This window comes from Mesoplodon densirostris, chromosome 4 (assembly GCF_025265405.1).
Source record: "Mesoplodon densirostris isolate mMesDen1 chromosome 4, mMesDen1 primary haplotype, whole genome shotgun sequence".
Classification (NCBI taxonomy): Eukaryota; Metazoa; Chordata; class Mammalia; order Artiodactyla; family Ziphiidae; genus Mesoplodon; species Mesoplodon densirostris.
In genome coordinates, this window is record NC_082664.1 from 24,672,884 (window position 1) to 24,694,353 (window position 21,470).

Sequence of the window (21,470 nt, forward strand, 5' to 3'; positions counted from 1 at the left end):
TGTGAGTCACTGTGTTGGCACAGTACCTCGCTCAGTTCAGTTGACTTATTTCAAGGACAGATCTATTAAGAGTATTTCAAAATTCCCTTTATGAGCCTACTTGGAGCTCACAATTCTCTGAGGCCATAGTGGAAGAAAGTCACAAAATGAAGCAAAGCTATTAGATTTCACTTGGTTTATCACCTGTAGGAGATCTCAATTGCTCCCTGAGAACAAGATATCCTTTTTCATGTATTGCCTTCATTTTTACCTCTCCCAGAGGTCCAGCCCCACTCTTACCACACAGAAAATTCAGTAAAAATATCCAAGTATTCATTTTGAAAGTCTAAAAGCATTTCAGTTCTATTTCAGTTTGTGCTTCACTTATATAAATTCCTATTTTATTTGAAACAGTCAGCATCTCAAAACAGTTTTATATAGGTTTCAAAATGAAGTAATAAGTATTTCTAAACCCTGGCTGTCTGAGAAGACTTTAGATTTACTTTTTACTTTACACTTATTTTAGATTTATACTTAGCTCTTTATTTTTAACTTCATAGATGCCTAAATGTTCTCCTTCCTCCCTTTTATCAATTTGTCTAAGTACACTGGGAAATCTACCCTTTGAGACCTACCGAGAATCACCTGACTAATGTAAAGATATTTTAATAAAATTAGATTTAATTGTTTCAACAAAGAAAAACTCTACAGTAAAATCTTAAAAGTTATTCATAATAAAACATTTGATATTTTTCTGTTGCTTTTAAAATGGACTTTTTATGTATAGTTAATGCTTGTAAAGGATGCTCTTTATCTGTGTATATTGTTATTGTGTACATGCAGACAATAAAATCAGAAGTCATCTCCGATAATCTCAGTACAGTTGTGCAGTTTAACATTTATTGAGCATGTATTATACAGCCACTTTGACTTTAAAAAAGGGGGGTAATTAGCAAAACCATGGTCACTCTGCTTGAGCTATCAGGAGCCAAGTCTGGTGGTATATGCTTTCTTTTCTGGTGAGGGGAACGTTGACTTTTTATTAATAACTTTATTACAATCAATACTGAAGTTAGTAAAATGTGAAGGAAACTCTATTTTGCATAAATAAAATCTGGTCTGTCTTAGACTGATGTTTTGAAATTTATCTTAAACTTGTCATGTTTGTGTGTATATACAAAAAATATACAACCTGGTTCTTGTTCCTTTAATAAACAGGAGAACAGAATCTAAAGTCCCTAAAACTCAGCAGCAGGAAGTGGACTGAGTCACATCTAAGGAGAGTCCACCCTCATTAAAGGAGATCAATGGCCAGAAACAGAGCAGAATTTCAAGCAGGGTGCTCTCATCAGCAGGTTAGGGACAGCCAATGCCAAGAAAATGAAGAGAATGTTCTCTGGAACTTAGAAGATGTACGTATCAGGGAGCAGGGAGAAGAAAAGATAAATGCTAAGAAGTCAGTTGGCACCTTTATACAGAAGGGCTATGAAGAATAGGCGAGGGCAGCTAAGCCAGTGGCTAACAAAAAAACATGGATTCAAAAGGAAAGTATGTGACTCCTCTCAGGAGAGAGGGGAGAAAAATGTATTCAGAGCTCCAAAACTTATGGTTACTAAGTAGAAGTAACAGAACTAGGGAAATAATCATGCTTCCTGTTGGTTGTTTTCAAATCTTGCTCTAAGCAATGCACAGCATAACAGAAATAAAGGTAAACTGAATCTATGTCTTTGGTGTTCAGTTAGGAAAGGGGTGTATGTATGGTTGGGTTTTTGTTTGTTTAAGTACAGGTAAATGGATTGCCTGTCCCAGTGACGCATCTGTCCACTTCTCGATCCTGAATTAACCTCACCATTGGGTCTATGCTACTCTACATAGAAGTACTATTTTCTGTGTCTCTTGGGATTTAACTCATCCACTTAGAGATTATCTTTCTCCCTTTATTCCAAACAGAGATGACATAGCCCATAAAATAAAGCTTATCGGTCAGTGAAAACAGCTATAAGTTTCAAAACATGCATAATCTAGACCAGGGGGCCCCCACCTACAAAGGAGTAGCAAATCTGGCTCTTCACAGCTTGTTTTTGTATATTGTTTTATTAGAACACAGCCATGTCTATTCATTTATGAATTGTCTATGATTGGTTCTGTACTGTAACAGCAGCGTTAAATAGCTGCAACAAAGACCTTATGGCTTGCAAAGACAATAATATTCATTATTTGGCCTTTTGCAGAAAAAGTTTCTCTAAATAAAGGTATCAGGGTCTCCATGCCTATATTCAAATCCAAGTTGGCCCTATCACCTACTAGTTGTATGATACTGGAGAGTATGTTACTTAACAGCTCTGAGACTCGGTTTCCTAATCTCTAAAATGGGAATAATAACAGAATCCTTTTCCAGGATGCTGTAAGAAGGATTCAATATGATAATCCATGAACCTGGCACAGAATAAGCACTATGTCAGTATTATCTATTATTAACTAATATTATTCCCTTAAAATCCTTTATGCAAGGATATTTTGGTATCTCCTCATTCCCTTCTCCAGGATATACAGCTCTGAAACACTGGTAGGCATTTGGAATGAAGATTTCACCATTGAACTCTGAGAAAATGACATTTCTATGATGTGATTAAAATGAAGACAAATCGAGTTTAATTAAACATTGAGACTGGCAATTGTGCATCGGGCAGAAGCACATTTCTAGTAAATGTTTAATAATGTGATTACAGAGTGTACTGCATGCACCGGGATGTGAGAAACAATAGTAAATTTGCATGTGAATGTACATCTGTCAACCAAATGAATTTGAGCTCCATATACAGTGCACACTGGAATGCTCCTGGGAAACAGATGGAAAAGTAGGGTATTAGAAAGGAAGAGGAGTGTAGGAACAAACAAATCTGTGTAGAATCCCAGTGTTGACACTTTATGGCCCTGTGACTGCAGCAAATATGCTTAAACTCCTTGAGCCTTGGTTTATTCATCTGTAAAAGAGGGAGATTAATATTTCTCTCTTGCAATCATTGGACAGATTACACTAAGTGAAACAATCTATGCACAATGCCTGCCCATTAGTTCCCTCGGTGTGAAAGGTGTAGGTCAGGTCACAGTTTATGCTTGTGTATGTCTAGGTAGGGGAACAGAATTTGTTAGCATTGTCCTAGAGAGCCCAAGGTTACAGCCCAAATTCCATCCTATGCCCACCCTTGTCTGGTCCTCAGGCTCCATCAGACACTTACGTGTGCCACTGAGCCCAGATCTCACCTGATAGCACCTTGTTGCACTCTTTGGAACTGCACGTATAATGTAGTATAGTGCACAGAAGCATTAAGTTTGCCTTCTAAGAGATACAGTCTTGAGTTCCAGGTCTTTAAGTACTAGTTTATGACCCTAGGAGTTAATGTCATAAACCTCCATATTCCTGTCTGTAAAATGATGACAAAAATAGTCTCTACCTCTTAGGGCTACTGTGAAGATTTAATATAAGAACCCAGTTCAGTGCCTGAGACTGAATAACTGCACAATCAAATTTAGTATTAAGATTATCTTGCTTGGGTACATGCACTCCTCTTCCACTAGACTATAAAATCCTTGAGGGCAGGGGTTTTGTTTTATTTCCCATTGTATGGCCATCACCTAGCTTGGATTCGCATGTAAAGTAGACTTTGAATAAATATTTGTTGAATGGTGAATGAATGAATGAATAAGGAGACCACTCCACTCAAACCCACTCCACTGATGAGGAGGGGGATTAGCAACATCTTTTTTTATATAAAAGGCAACATCAGTTAATAAAAAGATGTTTGAAGTGTTTCTGCTATTTGAAAATGCAATATAAAAATTTTTTCTGGCCCATTATTCACTTACTTCCTGAATTTGTTTTGCTATAACCTTTAACTTTTGACTTAAACTGTCATTTTCTAATTCTGTACGTGGTCCCCAAGTGTTCTTATGCAGCACTGCATATCCATCATTGGCATTTGTCAGATCCCTCCAACCAGGCCATCACAGTGTCAGGGACTTACGGTAAAGCTATAAAACTACCATGTGGAAAAGAAATGCACCTCATGGCGCAAACTGTAACTATCACTGGGAATCTAATCCAATCCACGTTAACTCCATGAATTGAAGATTAAAAGTGCCTCTTTAACCTTGACTCATCTGTCCTTCTTCCTCTGACCCTCCTTTCCCCTTTCTTTAGCCTGCTGGGGTATTGACAGGGATTTCAGAGGAGTGAAAGGTCTTTATCTCTTTGAGATGAGCTGCAATATGATTACAATCGATTTGAGTGATTTACAGTTTAGAGTGCCTTTCATTACCCTCTGTGCTTTATAGAATTATAAACGACATACTGTATGTGAATATATATTACTATTATTGGATATTTATTTACTATTTTCCTCGAAGAAGCTAAACATTCTTTTTTAGGCTTTAAATAACTACAGGGACCCTGCAAATTTGTGCAAAGCTTAAATTGAAGAGACTGAAAATTGGGAAGTTTTCCTATAAATAAAACTATACTCTTGGGTGTGTGTTAGGACATTTACTGCCCACATAACTCTGGGGCAGAGAGAAAACAGTATAGGGTAATTGTGTTTTAGGTTAGGATAATAATTCTAGGTTTTCATAATTAAGTACAAATTCTGAAGGCCATAATTTCATTTAACTACTTAAACTGGAGCTTCTCTGTGACAATAGGACAAATAAAGCTTGTAATTCACTTAGCCCAGCTTTGAAATTATGCAATATTTGATGACTGTTTTAATTCGGAAGAATTGTTATTATAAAGACCTTGCAAGGAGTAAGATGTTATTAGTATTTTTATGTCACACTATCTCAAATAAAATTTGAAAATCACATAACATTGTGACCATACTGTAATTCTAATCTTCAAAGTATCATTCCATGGATTTGGTTTAATAAAAATGTACTCAATGTTCATAGAAATTAAGAAATCTTTTTTGTTACATCCTTACTTAAATAGTGCCTAGAAGTGACCCTCAAATTTCTCATAACTTATTTCATTGAGTCCCTGGACTATAATACGTAAAATATTTAACTTATGGGTAAATAAACAATTATCGTGCACATTTTAATTAGTAAAAGCCAGTTTCTTTAAATCCAAAGACAGTCTACTGAAGATGAGAAAAACATAAACCAGCACTTAAAACTAAGGTGTGCATCTTATAAAGTCTTACAGAATTTTCCAGGAAAATTACTCTTTTGCTCAACAGCCCTCTAGATCAAAAGGACTGCCCTGTTCACAAATGAATTCTGGATAAACCTCTTTAGTTACTATAATTGCTATCATATTATCTGATAGATAGTTTCATCATTATGACAAGCTCCTTTGTGTGCTATTTAATTATTTTATAAATAACCTTGAGTCATGTGTTAGCTTAACATCTCAGGAGCATATGCCATGTGTCCATGTGCTCACGTGCTATGTGGCTGTGTCTATCAGAAATGTTCTTCTCTTCCATAGGATGATTAAGTATATATGTAAGCATATGTGAATATATGTAAATATATGTTATATACATCTATGTACACATCCTTGTTTTTTTGTCTTCTGGGTGGTTATGTTTAATTTTAGCATTAGGCAGAAGCCCACAGTTTGCCTTGAAACTCTTATCAGCTTCTAAGAGACATTTACAGGGAGAGAAAGGCTCTAGGTTTGATAGCAGTAATTGTATTTAACTTGTAAGATACAAGGCTATTTATCTTGTAGCTGGGAATTCACAGAAGAGAAAGGAGGTTTTTCTGATAAAACAAAAATTAAAGGAAAAAATACTAAGCACTCTCTCACCACTCTCTCTTTCTCCAAGTAAGACCATGAAACAGTAAAATAGACTTTCATTGAATAATTTAATAAAGCTCTTCCTGTCCGCTTAGATATGTTGCTAGAAGGTAAAATGGGATCATGAAAGGAAAGACGCTCCAAGTCCCCAAGGCCTGAGCAATGGTATAGAGGAAGGCAAATGTCATAAATGCCCAGGTTAGGGCTGACTTCTAACTTGGCAGAAGTTGAAAATTTAACTTGAGAGAAAAATTCTAAATTGTCAAGACTTGGGATAAGACCAGAATTCCTGGGGCTTGCGAGTGTTCTATGGTATCAAAGTGAATCCCTGGAAGGATCAGAGTGTGATGAAAAACTAGAACTCTCAAGTCAGGTGGTCTTGGGTTGGAGTACCAGCGTTTCCACTTACGCTGTGAGCCAGGTAAGTACCTGAGCTCTTGGAACTGTTCTTAGTCTGTAAAATGGGGATAGTACTAACATTGACCTCTAGTGTTACATTAAGGCTAAATAAGATATTGAACATAAAGTACAGAGTATGTAGTAAATGCTCAACCAAGAGCAGCCATCACCATCTGGATGAGTGTGGCCGAGAGATGGTGGCATCTCCATTTTCTACATCTCTGGGACAACAAGCCCATGAATTGAGTGGAGTTATTATCCCAGTGACTGTGTAAAGACAAAACACATTAGATGAGTTCAGAAGGTGTATGAAGGTAAATGCCCATTATTTTATTAATGGTATAAATGAAGATTTACGTTATGTAAAACAGATAGAAGGAAATAAGAGACAGTATATCCTAGTCCTACACCGTCCAATACCAGCCACCAGCCACTAGCCTCATAGTGTCAGCCTGAGGATTGAGTGAAACATGTATTTAAATCCCTCAGTGCCTAGGACATAATAATTGCACAATAAAAGTAAACCTTCAGGGTCTCAGTCATACCAGTCACATCGCAAGTGTGGCTACGTGTGGTTAGTGGCTACCATATTGAACAGCACCAGCACGCAGTCTGAATGAAGAAAAAGAGACATTTTTAGCTTTCTAAATATCAGTGATTCTCAAACCTAGCTGCATATAGAATCACCTTGGGAGCTCCCTAAAAATACTGATGTCTGGACCAGTGCTTCTCAAATTTTACTGTGCACATGAGTCACCTGGGGACCTTGTTAAATTCAGATTCTAATTCAGTAGGTTTGGGGTGTGGCCCAAGGTTCTGCATTTTTAACAACCTCCCAGGTGATACTGAAGCTGCTGATACATGGGCCACACCCCAGACCAATTAAATTTGATTACCTGGGACTGGGGCCTGAGCATCCACAGATTTTTTTTTTTAATTCCCAGGAGAATCTCATTGGCAGCCAGGTTAAAGGATGCTGCTTTTTACACACACACACACACACACACACACACACACACACACACACACACACACACACACCACCAACCATAGCAAGTTAAAAGTCCCTTGGAAACGGAAACTCACCTACCTGTGAGTCCTAATTCGTTGCTGACAAATTGGAAAAAAATTACTATTTAGCAATGCAAGTATTTAGCATGCACTGGTTTGATTGATTAATTGATACATTTTGTGACCAAATGTTTGAAGAACTTATTGCAAGATGGTTTTAAAATGTACTTAGCAATGTTCAAACACATTCATTAAGTAAGCCTCTCTCTAGTTGATGCTATATCACTACAGTCTTAAAACCATGCTCAAATATGGCTTTCCCTTTTGGTTGTATTTATGCTTCTTATTCCTTTTGCAGGACTTCACTATCTATGTTTTTTTTGCAGTTGAACTGAAAGTAACACTAGTCCTGAACGGATGAATGAGCAGGTAGATGGGGCTTATTTTAATGTGTGCTTCAAATCTGGCAAGGCCTCAAATGTCTGCAGGCAAAGACGAAAGAAAAGGAAAGAAAACCTCCTGGCTAGGAATTAATGAAAACCCAAGGCCTGAGAAATTTCAGCATTATGTCAAGTACACAGACTTGTTTTTAACCCTTCAAAGTCTCAATAATCTAGGATGAGATGTGAACAAAAAAAATCTCTCTTACCCCCATGCATACTGTCTAAACAATGAAAGGATAATAAGCATTTGAAGTAAAATATGTTGGAGACTTTCTTTAACTCGGTAATTCTCAAATGGGGGCAGTTTTGCCCCCCAGCAGACAGTTGGCATTTGTGGAGACGCTACTGGCATCAAGGGGGTGGAAATTACGGATCCTGACAAACATCCTACAATGCACAGGTCAGACCCCCCCGCCCAGCAAAGAATTATCCAGCCCCATATCTCAATAGCACCAAGGCTGAGGAACGCTACTAACTAAACGAGTCCAGGCAAGGACTTCTATTTGAGAATACTTTAATGGAAAAAACAACAAAACTAATAACCTAGTGTCAGTATCAATTAACTTGATAGGAGAGAGGAAAATGAGAAAGAAATTTGAGGGGGTGCAATCTGAGTATCAGGATAGGAATCCCGAGTCTGCCCCTCAACTGTGTGATATCGGGTAAGTTATTTTGACTCTCAGAGCCTCAACAATGTAACCTTAATATGAGTATGGTGGTAATAATACCAAACCAAGTACCCTCACAAGAGGGGGTGAGGCACATATGCAGTAACGCGTATGAAGGCACTTACAGCATCAGTAAGCGCTATAGAAATGATTTTACTTTCAATCCCTATAAAGAAAATGTTCTTTGGAATTTGAAACATTCAAATATAAAGAAAGAGTTTTCCCATGCAGTGTCCTTGAAGGGGAGCCACATCTACATCTTTTCCATGATCTGAGTTGGGTGGTCAAGCAGGATGGAAGCATAGGTCATCGGTGGACATTTTACTGACTGAGGAAAGGGAAACAAATCAAGAGCACTTCCATGAACTTAGTGTGCGGTATCAAGGAAAAGGGAAAAAAACATTGAGACTCCGCTCTCCTCAGCACCACCTGCCATGGGAAGATGGAAAGTCTTACACATTGAAGTTGCTTATCAGTCTTCATTTTCCAGGAAGCCTGGCTCTGACCTAAAAGGCCCCTTCCTGTGTCATGTTCAGTGTTCTGAAAGTCCTGATGACATAACCAGTCACCTATTCACAGCAGAGAGAGGATCTTTAACAGTACCAGTCAGCTCAGCCTCCCAGGGGACCTAGAGCTGGGGCTAAAATTAATTCCTCATGCTCAACTCACCGTTCACCTGCCCTCTCTTGTCCCCTCCACTGCATTGTGTCAAGACAGCAATTAGAGGCTTTATAAGGAACATTTGTCAGTGCCTGGATGATAACTCTGGGCTGATTCTTCTTTTATTTCCCTCTCCTGGTCCTTAGCCTTTCTATTTTCAGGTTCAAAGTAAGAAGCTGCTTTTGAGTTGTATCTCCCAGAATTAAGTGATACAAGATTCTGATGGCTATAGAACTATTTCCATCTTAGATCCTTCCTGATTCACAAAAAGCCAATGCTACATGCCATGGGCCCAGCTGGTTTCTAAATACTCACAGTGGGATGTTTCAGTAGAGCCACATAAAATCCTATAAATGAGCATGAGAAGGTTCTGGAGTTGACCCACTCATCCTGGTGCACAGGGACCTGGAGAGCAGACACGGTTTCCTGAGAGCATGCCTTCCGAATGAGATGACGTAAGTGAATATTCTGTAGGAGTTATACTTCTCTACTGTTTAAACATTAGCTATACACAAGTAGCACAAACTGAACTCCTCTGGCTGGTTTATAGACTTATCACTATTGATAAGACAGAATGGCTTGGAAAAAGAATGGATACATCATTTTTGCAGCAACTGTGTCAAGATTGCATGACCAGGTGGCTTTATTCTTTGATACCTAGATACAGAGGTTATTTTGATCTTATGGTTTAAAATACATTAAATAAATATTGACAGATTGCTCTAATGGAGCTTTAAATTTACCAAAATGGATCCTTTCAGTAGCACAGGGAAGCAGGTGGGAGAGAAAATAAGGTATCCAAAGCTGAAAAGGTGAGCCACTCCTAGGAAGTCCTAGTCCAACTAGAATGTTGGCCTTCCCAAAGCCATTTTCCAACCTAGGCAATGGAGTAAGGTGACAGCTCCTTTAAATACTCAGTATTCTTTGAGTTGCCTCATGGAAGCACATTGCCATCCTTGTTAGGAGGACAGCTTCATCTCATTACAAATGAGTCTTTTAGCACAGCTAAGAAAACTTTTGTTTTTTAAAAGAGGATTTTCGACTCCCCATCTCACAATAACTACCTTTGTGTGGTTACTGGTACTGACCTTTATAACATGATACTTTAAGAAAAGGAATAAATCTAAGATGACACAAGAAAGATGCTCATTTCTATCTATTCATCTTTCAAAATATCCCCCAATTTGCTATGGGAGCAATATTGGAAATTGTGCTCAGCTGGGAACAGGAGAATCTGGTCCTAGTTCTGTTCCTCATTTACTATTCTCTCATGACTATTCTCTCACAGAAAAAACACAATATCTCCCTGGGTCTCATTTTAAATTTGAAATGGAGAATAAAAGTACCTACCCTACCTAATTTACAGGCTATTTAATAGTCAAAATGAAGTAGTCTATATGAGTGAATACATAATAGTAAAAAATGCTACTCAAATGTTTGGTAATCCTCATAGCTAACATTCATTGAGTATTGACTTAACTGACCCAGCATTATGTTGGGTATTTTACATGCTTATTCATATTAGCCCTAGAAAGTAAGTATTATCATCATCCCATTGTATAGACTTGGAAACAGAGACTTGGGAGTTTCAATAGCTTGCCTAAGGTTTGGAACTGGATCACCAAATAGGAGGAATAAGCACTTACCTAGAGAACCAAGAAAGCAGAGAGAGTAACAAATGAGAATGTGGGGAGAAAGAATCTGCTATATTTTGAAAGCATTATAGTGATCATCAGAGAAGAAAAGTCAGAACTGTTAGAAATTCTTACACTTAGTTTATAGTTGTTATATTTTGAATTATGTGTGGGGACATGCACCAAACATTTTAGTGCTTAGGGCTTTCAAGGTCTTAATCTAGTGGGCCTCAGAATTATAGCTAATGGCACCAAGGTCCCAACTCTAGCCAGTTGACTCCAAAGCCCATACTTATAACTGCTTTACTGTATCATGTCCTGTAATAATAACACATATTATTACCAAATGACAGTTACCAACAGTTACTAATAATGATTTTCAGTGGGAAGCAATGCCATTAAAGAAAGGTTTGTTCTGTTTTGAAAACATAGGAAGCAACTCGTAATTTGGAACTAAACATACAAAGAGATAGGCACACAGCAAGGGTCACTGGTTTTCCTACATATATGTGGTTTTAAAAATGACCATTAAAGAGCCTTCTCATTGCTGGCAGCAAACTCAGAATTCTATATTGGCTCAGGGCAAGTGGTTAGCATCAATTTAGAATCTTTGAAATTCCTAATAGAAACACAACAGACCCTACAGCAACAGTATCAGGGCCAATGATAATATGCGTAGAGAGGGATTGATTTTTCTTATGAACAAATTAACAGTTTTTAAGATTTTAGGCTATTTCAATTCTTCCCATCGCTCATCCCCCAGAGTTTAAGAAGCATTTAAAAAATCAGGTCTATTAGTGTCTAGTGCATTTGGATGATGATGAGAATACACAGTAGCTGCTAACACCTCTGGCTTTCTTCAAAGGCTCAAAGATAAATGCATATGGTCATTTCTGTGCCTTAATCTAAGAAGTGCCAGGAGTAGTATGTCAAAAGACTCCCAGCAGAGACTGAGCTGGATATGGTACAGAGACTGAGATGGTAGATAAATGAGTGGCTGGGGCTTTTTGCTTTAGTATTTTGGGGGTCTTGTATGCTCTTTGTGAATGCTCCCATAATTCTTAAAGCAGACATAGGAAGACCCTGGCTAATAGAGGAAAAACCCAGTAGCACAGTTACTTCTACTTGGCATTTAAAGAAAAGTAATGCTAACTTAGGTGTGAAAAAATAATCACAGCCTTCAAGTCATTCAACATTCTTGGGCCACAAATAGGCAAATTTACATATTTCTCTCAAGTGTGATGATTATTAGCTAAAGGGCTCTTACATTTCTGGAAATGTGCTTCCAGCTTCCTTACCTCTGTGCTCACCTCACTATAAAGGAAGTAAGAAGATAACAGTGAGAAAATGATGGGCAGTTGGAGTGTAGGAGATAGAGAGTTAGACATAGCATAAATGCCCACATTTGGCATGATGGAGCAAAGGCCTTTAGCCAAAGTATTTTCCCTTCCATTCCTGGCACTTTTATGATCAGGGTTCAGGGCTCTTTCCTGGTAGAAGTGAGAGATGAGAGGGAAAGCTAAGGGATTATTTGAATGATCTTTTTAAAGAAGGCAACCTTTCCCCCCATTATCCTTGATTTGGCCATCTGGCTCTGGGAGTTTGTTGGCGAATGCTCCTTGACTATAAAATTTAAACAGATGATTAACCCCTCTCCCTCCCACACCAGCATGCCTGCTATTAAAATGCCTACTAGGACCAACCTCTGAAAATCAAGGCAGGCTAGTGGAAGTGAGGGAGCAAACACTGGCAAAGTCAATGAAATGAATGGAATTCCACCCTTAGTTTTTCTCTCATTGTTACCCTGACTTGATGTTCATCATCTCAAGTTTAGTAAACTTCCTTTCACAGTCTTTCTGCCATCTCTGGCCATCTGTATGTTCAATCACACCTGACTAAATGGCACCACAAAGCCCAGATCTCATATTGATTATTCCATGATTACTGACAATAGTTTATTTTAGAGATGGTGTACCCTTCCCTCTACTGCTCGTCATTTGCAGTGCCCCGGAAAATCCATAATCATTGTATTTGGTATGAGCCAGTCAGCAGTATTAATCAGATGGACAAAAGAAGTATTCAGTGCATAGTTAGTAAGTCTCCAGAAGCTCCCTGTACTGGACCAAGTCCGAAAGAAATAACTTATTTTTTCATCCAAAAAATATGAATGTGTGCTTAATATTCAGTGTTTTAATGATTTGGTGACAGTCATGAGAAAATCACCAGTTAGAAGTAAGAATGGGAGAACAAAAGAGAGTCTGGGCATTGAGAGTAAAACATGTACCTGTGGGATAATGCTCATTCACTGGCCAGTTGTCCACCTGAAGCGTGGCATTGCCGCCATTCCTGGTAAAGCGCACCACGTGGTATTTGCCATCATTTACCGGGGTCCTGTCCTCTTTGATGGAGATGTCAACTGTGCCAATATTGAAGACAACTCCAATTTTCCCCTGTTCCTATAATAAAGAGACACAAAAGGCAAGTTATCACTAACCACAAGGTTTTCTCCCTTTCAAGTGGATCCTCCAACTAACAATGAATCCATAGGTACCCAGAGAGAGCTGTCAGCTTGAAGTTAATAATAGTATCCTACATTTCTCCATGGGCTTTCATCCTGAACATAAAAGCCAATGGTACAAAACCACCCAGATTGCTCTCAGAGGCTGCACTGCACAGGTTACATCATTTGATTGCCCTCAACAGCTATCAAAGCTGGAACCACAGAACTACCTAACAAGTGAGTAATGACACTGCAAGGTTCTGTGAGATGAATTAGGCATGTTTTCTAGAAGAGGCTAATCAGACACTGAATTGTAGGTTACTTCACAATTCAGATTTAGGATTAAAGAGGAAATGCAAGCCTGCTTGCACTCTTGGGGGCAACCAAGGCCAAGAGGAGGCGTACAGAATGATGAGGAACCAAAACCATAGGAGCTAGCGCTATAGACTGACTCTTGCTGCTACTTTCTGTAGGTATACAGAACATAGGAAATGTATCCTCAGTGGGGCCCAGTGAAACTGAACTGAGGTTTTCCAAGTCAGATGCTGGCACCCTTCCCACCCTTGTAGCCCTATTCCTAAGGTTCAGCCAAAGAAGGAGGTAATATTCAGGGCTATAGCTTTATGTTACACAGCAGAAGAGAAACTCTGTGGCCCTACATAGACTTTTGGGAGGGAAAACACAATGAATTCCAGAGGAGTAACATTACGGCAATGAAGGTGATGATTGTGGTGATGGTGGTGGTGGTGGTGGTGACATCATCCACCTCCTGGGAAGTGCCCAGAACCACTGAAATATAAATAACAATGTTATTACAACTCTTACTCTACTCCTTTAATAACCTATGACTAAGAGTTGGAATTAGTATTCGGAAGAAGACACAAAATGAAAGTAACCTCACGGATCAGATATAATCAGTCTCTCGCAACCTCTCGGAAAGGTATCAGCATGCAGGGTGTCAGGAGGAAATGGGCAAGGAGAGAAAAGAAACATCCTTCTCCATTTCTCTAATAGTCTGGCTTATTGGCAAACAGTCCGTTGGACTTTCAAAAACAATAAAATTTAGGTGTGATTCTGATGTTCTATAAGACTGAGTCACAATATTTGTCCACATAGTCTCTGTTATCCTCTATTTCCTTCTATTCAAGAAGAAGGAGAAGGAGGAAGTGGAGGAGGAAAGGAAGGAGAAGGATATGGAAAAAGAAGTCCAGAATCCACACACACCAAGACATAGGAAAGATTTCACTGAATCTCAAGTTTAGTAATTTTGGTTCATTCATTCATTCATTCATTCAATATATAAATACACTATTTATTAAGCACTCACTATGCTTAAAGTCAATAAATTGAGACTTCTGGTGAGATTTTAGGTACTGGTTTCCATAGAGTTTGCTAGACTTCACTTATATTTCCAAAAGACAGGCTTTCCTTAACTAGCCAATTTTCCTTTAGTTATGTGAACACATCTTGTGCCCAATAAAAGAATGAATAAGTACCTAGGAGCCTTAATCGTAAAATGTAGGAATCTAGGCTGATCAAAAGAGGCTGATTTCAGCATGCAGGGATGCTGAGATACAGGGTAGACATCATTGCTTCCTTTGTGCCCTGACAGCACAGCACGCAATGTAAAATGGTGTCTGCAATTCCCATGTTCTGTTCTCTGGGAGAAGCAATTCTGGTGCCTCCCCAGATGGTGACTAAACATACTCATTTTCTTAAGTTTCTAAGAAACAGGATTTCTTAAATCCCTGTTTATTGAGACACTGTGTTCTCAGCTTTGTTTTGTTTTGTTTTCCTATCTCTGCACCTCCAGCACTAAACAAAATACCTACTATTAAAACATGATGCATGGATAAGTGAACCTGATGATCGGTTCTTTTGCATCTTTCATGACCATAATTAATAATATTATGATCCATTTTATTCTTTCTCCTTAATTCTCTGGGAATGCAGAAATGACAATATGACTTTTCTGCTTTCTCTTAAAGAGTTGGTATGTACTTCTAAGGATGGTGTGTGTGTGTGTGTATGTGTGTGTTGGTACCTAATCACCCTCGTGCCTAAATAAGCAAGGCTATAATAACCTGAGTCATAATCTTTTTAGCAGAATTGAAGACTGGAGGAGTGAAAATAACCATGACTGCAGACACCATTACTCCTCTGCCCACCCCACAAATGTGGACTGTTTATTGCATCACTGTTCCTCAATGAGAAACCACTGTATAAATCCTGGATGCATGTAAAGGACTGCTGGTGATTCAATTCACCTCAGTCACTAATTAATCATGGAAGGAGGACAGTTTTAGGGGGAGAGAGGAGACCTTTAGACCAGCCTTCTGCAGCTTTTCAGAAGCAGCGGTGGCAAAGTACAGTTCTGGCTCACGGAGTAGGCTGATCAGTGAGATATATTCTTGGGCAGATTTTCTGCAAGATCCATAATAGATTCAGGAAAAGAGAAGATTTAATCTCTGCCAGAATAAATATTTGGTCCTTATCTTAGGCGCCACACATTTGCTATTGCAGTCACTGTTTTGGGGAGGTCTTCTTAATCCTGCTAGCACGTTGCCAATGTCAGTGGAGACCCTTACTCAGATGTTTCACTGTGTTTCCTGCAGTGGTAAACGTGCCTGTGCTGGACCTCAGATGTGGTCTCTTCACTAATGAGATTTCATTACTGCAACCTCCTTGTCATTTGTCATGGGACCACAGTGGCATTACAATCTGTGGCTAACTGCTTTGTCTCAGTTCATTATAAGCTTTGTGACAAATACCCAAACAGTTGCCCAGGCTTAAATCCATCATGCTCAGCTGCCATGAAAATAAAGTGGGCTGGCTCATGTGTGCAGAGAAGAGATGATGTGAAGGATACAAAGCACTGGCTTTGGAGTCAGCCCTGACTAACCTGGGGCAAGTTACTTAACTTTTCTGAACCCATTTCTTGATAATATATTATGGGGATAGGATACCAGCTTTACATACTTTGGAGGGCTGTTATAAGGCTGAAACGTTATAATTAATATGACAGTACTTTATGAATAATAAAATATTATACCAATATAAGGTATACATGAGATCAAGAGAAGGAAACCATCCAATCATTTGACTATTTAAAACACTGTGATTGCTGGAGAAGTTCATTGGTTCGATATGATAAACATGGGTTTTAGCATATCTTGGTTCAAATAATACCTCTGATTCTTAAAGCTGCATGACCTGGGGCAGGTTGTTTAACTTCTGGTGTTTCTTTTATAAAGGATCACGTGGAGGAAGAAAGGCAAATTGCAGTGAGGATTTTAGGAGAACACATATGTGTGAAGCACCTGGCACAAAGCTGTGCATATTTTGGGACCTCAATAAATGTAAGTCACCTCTTCTCTTTCTTCCCCCCTCATTAGTGTGGTTGACACTAGTGGCATGAGCCAAGGACTGGTTGGCTTGGCAACACTGTCATTAAGAAATATTGTAAAAATAAATGTAAATTTTAGCAAATAGAACACTAAAAAAACCAACATTTGCACAGTTGATTTCCTGCCACGATTTGCTCTCTCTCCACATTCCTTGGTGCCTTTTATAAGCCTCTCCAAGATAAGCAAAAGTGTAGGTGCAAAAACAGCATGACTATAAATTTTAATAACTCCATACCCTTCACCACTAAAGTTGCTACCAAGGCAATCACTTCAATCTATGTTACTCCTTGATATTAAAAACAAAGACAAGTGGTAAATCGGAAGACATTACCAAAGAATCCTCAAGTGCATTCAGGGAAAAAACTGAACAGTACAGAAAATGGCTGTCTTTAAATAGCCAGTAAGCCATTCTTTATCAGTAATGACTCTTTATGAGCCCACACGGTTCCTCAAATTAGTCCAGCTCCACCTTTCTGATCCTCCATCAGCCAAAGAGCACTGATTGCTATGGAGGTGACCCAAGAGATGCTACCAACACCAGGTTCAGACTTCAGGAGCAGAAATGCACGGGGGCAACAAATATCCTCAGGAATAAAGATCTCCCAGAAGGCGATCTCTTCATTCATTCCAGAGTGCCCCAGGGGAAGGCAAAATGCACCATCTGCTATTTTAGAAAACTGCAGCTGACAGAAACAGAACTGGGGCTCTCAAATGTGTGCCAGGATGCTACGCAAAGGAAGTAATTCTCAATATCTTAACTTCTAGGCTTCACACAGAATTTGTGAGTTCAGTGCTAGGCGGTAAAACAAGGACAACAACATGAATGTGAGCCTGCTTGGGGCCAGACACCATCAGGTCTGCCATACTCATTTCAGTCTGGCTTATAGTAAATAAAGTAATCAGTGGCACTGTTTACCACATTTTGGTAGTTCTCCTCCATTATGGGCTCATAGGAGAGAGAAATTCTGGGTCCGCTTGTGATGGGTAGGGCCAATGGACCAGTGTTGACCAATAAAATCAGGTGTTACTACTGAGCCATCCGTTTAATTGCTGGTTTGAGACCTGCCAGAATTCTCCCATTTGCTCTGAACCACTGCACTCAGCAAATTCCTAGTAGTGACTTCTCTGTCAGTCTGGGTCATTGAGTGAGGATGACAACAAGCCACACTACAATCGACATGGAACATGTGAGAAACAAAGCTTGGTTGCTTTATGCCACCAAATATTGGTATTTGAAGCTGTTTGTTACTGCAGCATAACCCAGACTATCTGGATGATGGAGTAGGTGCTCAACAAATATTTTTAACAGAATAATTTTCAAATTCCCACAATTACCCTTAAAATGTTTTTTTTAATGTAAAAGCATTTAGGAGAATCCAGCTATATTTTATTAAGCCAGACATGAAAGAGATTTGCAAAGATGTAAAACAATGACATTATCAGTAATTTTTAAAGTACTGCTTTTCAAAACTTGTTATTTATGTGAACATGAATTGGGCTTATTATTCATTTCTAAATAGTTTAATAAATCGCTATTTTAAATGTTTCATGGCTTTAAATTCTAACAGGGTAAACATCACTAGATATAACTCATGTTAACAAAAGCTCTTTGGGCTTCTCATCATTTTTTTAAGTTTAAAGGGGTCCTAAGACGAAAATGTTTGAGAACTGCTAAGTTAGTTGATCTGGAAGGTTTATTCCACTTCAAAAACTTCATTATACTCTTGTGTTCAGAGTTCCAGGCAAAACAATAAAAAATTAGATTTGTTCTATCTTTTCATTCTAAGACATAGCCTAACAATTTAGTATAAAAATTGAATTTTACCTACTTTTCTTTTATTTTTCTTTAATTTTTAAGTTTAATTTTATTTATTTTTTTATACAGCAGGTTCTTATTAGTCACCCATTTTATACACATCAGTGTATACATGTCAAACCCGATCTCTCAATTCATCACACCATCACCCCCCCCCCCCCACCGCTTTCCCTCCTTGGTGTCCAGATGTTTGTTCTGTACATCTGTGTCTCAGTTTCTGCCCTGCAAACCAGTTCATCTGTAACATTTTTTCTAGGTTCCACATATATGTGTTAATATACGATATTTATTTTTCTCTTTCTAACTTACTTCACTCTGTATGACAGTCTCTGGGTCCATCCATATCTCTACAAATGACCCTATTTTGTTCCTTTATATGGCTGAGTAATATTCCATCATATATATGTACCATATCTTTGTTATCCATTCGACTGTTGATGGGCATTTAGGGTGCTCCCATGACCTGGCTATTGTAAGTAGTGCTGCAATGAACACTGGGGTGCATGTGTCTTTTTGAATTATGGTTTTCTCTGGGTATATGCCCAGTAGTGGGATTGCTGGATCATATGGTAATTCTATTTTTAGTTTTTTAAGGAACCTCCATACTCTTCTCTATAGTGGCTGTATCAATTTACATTCCCACCAACAGTGCAACAGAGTTCCCTTTTCTCCACACCCTCTCCAGCATTTGTTGTTTGTAGATTTTCTGATGATGCTCATTCTTACTGGTGTGAGGTGATACCTCATTGTAGTTTTGATTTGCATATCTCTAATAATTAGTGATGTTGAGCAGCTTTTCATGTGCTTCTTGGATATCTGTATGTCTTCTTTGGAGAAATGTCTATTTAGGTCTTCTGCCCATTTTTGGATTGGGTTGTTTATTTTTTTAATATTGAGCTGCATGAGCTGTTTATATATTTTGGACATTAATCCTTTGTCCATTGATTCATTTGCAAATATTTTCTCCCATTCTGAGGGTTGTCTTATCGTCTTGTTTATGGTTTCCTTTGTTGTGCAAAAGCTTTTAAGTTTCATTAGGTCCCATTTGTTTATTTTTGTTTTTATTTACATTACTCTAGGAGGTGGATCAAAAAAGACCTTGCTGTGATTTATGTCAAAAAGTGTTCTCCCTATGTTTTCCTCTAAGAGTTTTATAGTGTCCAGTCTTACATTTAGGTCTCTAATCCATTTTGAGTTCATTTTTGTGTATGGTGTTAGGGAGTGTTAACATTTCATTCTTTTACATGTAGCTATCCAGTTTTCCCAGCACCACTTATTGAAGAGACTGTCTTTTCTCCATTGTATATCCTTGCCTCCTTTGTCATAGATTAGTTGACCATAGGTGCGTGGGTTTATCTCTGGGCTTTCTATCCTGTTCCATTGCTATGTTTCTGTATTTGTGCCAGTACCATATTGTCTTGATTACTGTAGCTTTATAGTATAGTCTGAAGTCAGGGAGTCTGATTCCTCTAGCTCTTTTTTTTCCCCTCAAGACAGCTTTGGCTATTCCTCCTTTGTCATAGAGTAGTTGACCATAGGTGTGTGGGTTTATCTCTGGGCTTTCTATCCTGTTCCATTGATCTATGCTTCTGTTTTTGTGACAGTACCATATTGTCTTGATTACTGTAGCTTTATAGTATAGTCTGAAGTCAGGGAGTCTGATTCCTACAGCTTGGTTTTTTTCCCTCAAGACTGCTTTGGCTATTTGGGGTCTTAAGTGTCTCCATACAAATTTTAAGATTTTTTGTTCTAGTTCTGTAAAAAATGCCATTGGTAATTTTTTTTTTTTTTTTTTTTTGCGGTATGCAGGCCTCTCACTGTTGTGGCCTCTCCCATTGTGGAGCACAGGCTCCAGACGCGCAGGCTCAGTGGCCATGGCTCACAGCCAAGCCACTCCGCGGCATGTGGGATCTTCCCGGACCGGGGCACGAACCCGTGTCCCCTGCATCAGCAGGCGGACTCTCAACCACTGCGCCACCAGGGAAGCCCGCCGTTGGTAATTTGATAAGGATTGCATTGAACCTGTAGATTGCTTTGGGTAGTAGAGTCATTTTCACAATATTGATTCTTCCAATCCAAGACATGGTATGTCTCTCCATCTATTTGTATCATCTTTTATTTCTTTCATCAGTGTCTTATAGTTTTCTGCATACTGGTCTTTTATCTATCCAGGTAGGTTTATGCCTAGGTATTTTATTCTTTTTGTTGTAATGGTAAATGGGAGTGTTTCCTTAACTTCTCTTTCAGATTTTTCATCATTAGTGTATAGGAATGCAAGAGATTTCTGTGCATTAATTTTGTATCCTGCAACTTTACCAAATTCATTGATTAACTCTAGTAGTTTTCTGGTGGCATCTTTAGGATTCTCTATATATAGTATCATGTCATCTTCAAACAGTGACAGTTTTACTTCTTCTTTTCCAATTTGTATTCCTTTTATTTCTTTTTCTTCTCTGATTGCTGTGGCTAGGACTTCCAAAAATATGTGGAATAATAATGGCGAGAGTGGGCAACCTTGTCTTGTTCCTGATCTTAGAGGAAATGCTTTCAGTTTTTCACCACTGAGAATGTTTGCTCTGGGTTTGTCATAAATAGCCTTTATTATGTTGAGGTAGTTTGCATCTATGCTCACTTTCTGGAGAGTTTTTATCATAAATGGGTGTTGAATTTTGTCCAAAGCTTTTTCTGCATCTATTGAGATGGTCATATGGTTTTTATTCTTCAATTTGTTAATATGGTGTATCACATTGTTTGATTTGTGTATATTGAAGAATCCTTGCATCCCTTGGATAAATCCCACTTGATTATGGTGTATGATCCTTTTAATGTGTTGTTGGATTCTGTTTGCTAGTATTTTGTTGAGGATTTTTGCATCTATATTCATCAGTGTTATTGGTCTGTAATTTTCTTTTTTTGTAGTATCTTTGTCTGGTTTTGGTAGCAGGGTGATGGTGACCTCATAGAATGAGTTTGGTAGTGTTACTTCCTCTGCAATTTTTTGGAAGAGTTTGAGAAGGATGGGTGTTAGCTCTTCTCTAAATGTTTGATAGAATTCACCTGTGAAGCCAACTGGTCCTGGACTTTGGTTTGTTGGAAGATTTTTAATCACAGTTTCAATTTCATTACTTGTGATTGGCCTGTTCATATTTTCTA

At 38.5% G+C, this 21,470-nt stretch overlaps 1 protein-coding gene across 9 annotated transcripts in view; it reads right to left on the reverse strand.

The window, feature by feature from the left end:
* The window catches only part of NRXN3 (neurexin 3), a 1,648,921-nt gene that overhangs the window by 177,865 nt on the left and 1,449,586 nt on the right, over positions 1 to 21,470 (reverse strand). For all 9 annotated transcript variants that reach the window (XM_060097971.1, XM_060097970.1, XM_060097973.1 and 6 more), the window contains one exon: positions 12,879 to 13,050. In XM_060097971.1, the coding sequence (XP_059953954.1) occupies positions 12,879 to 13,050 (172 nt within the window). The remainder of the gene's footprint in view (positions 1 to 12,878; positions 13,051 to 21,470) is intronic.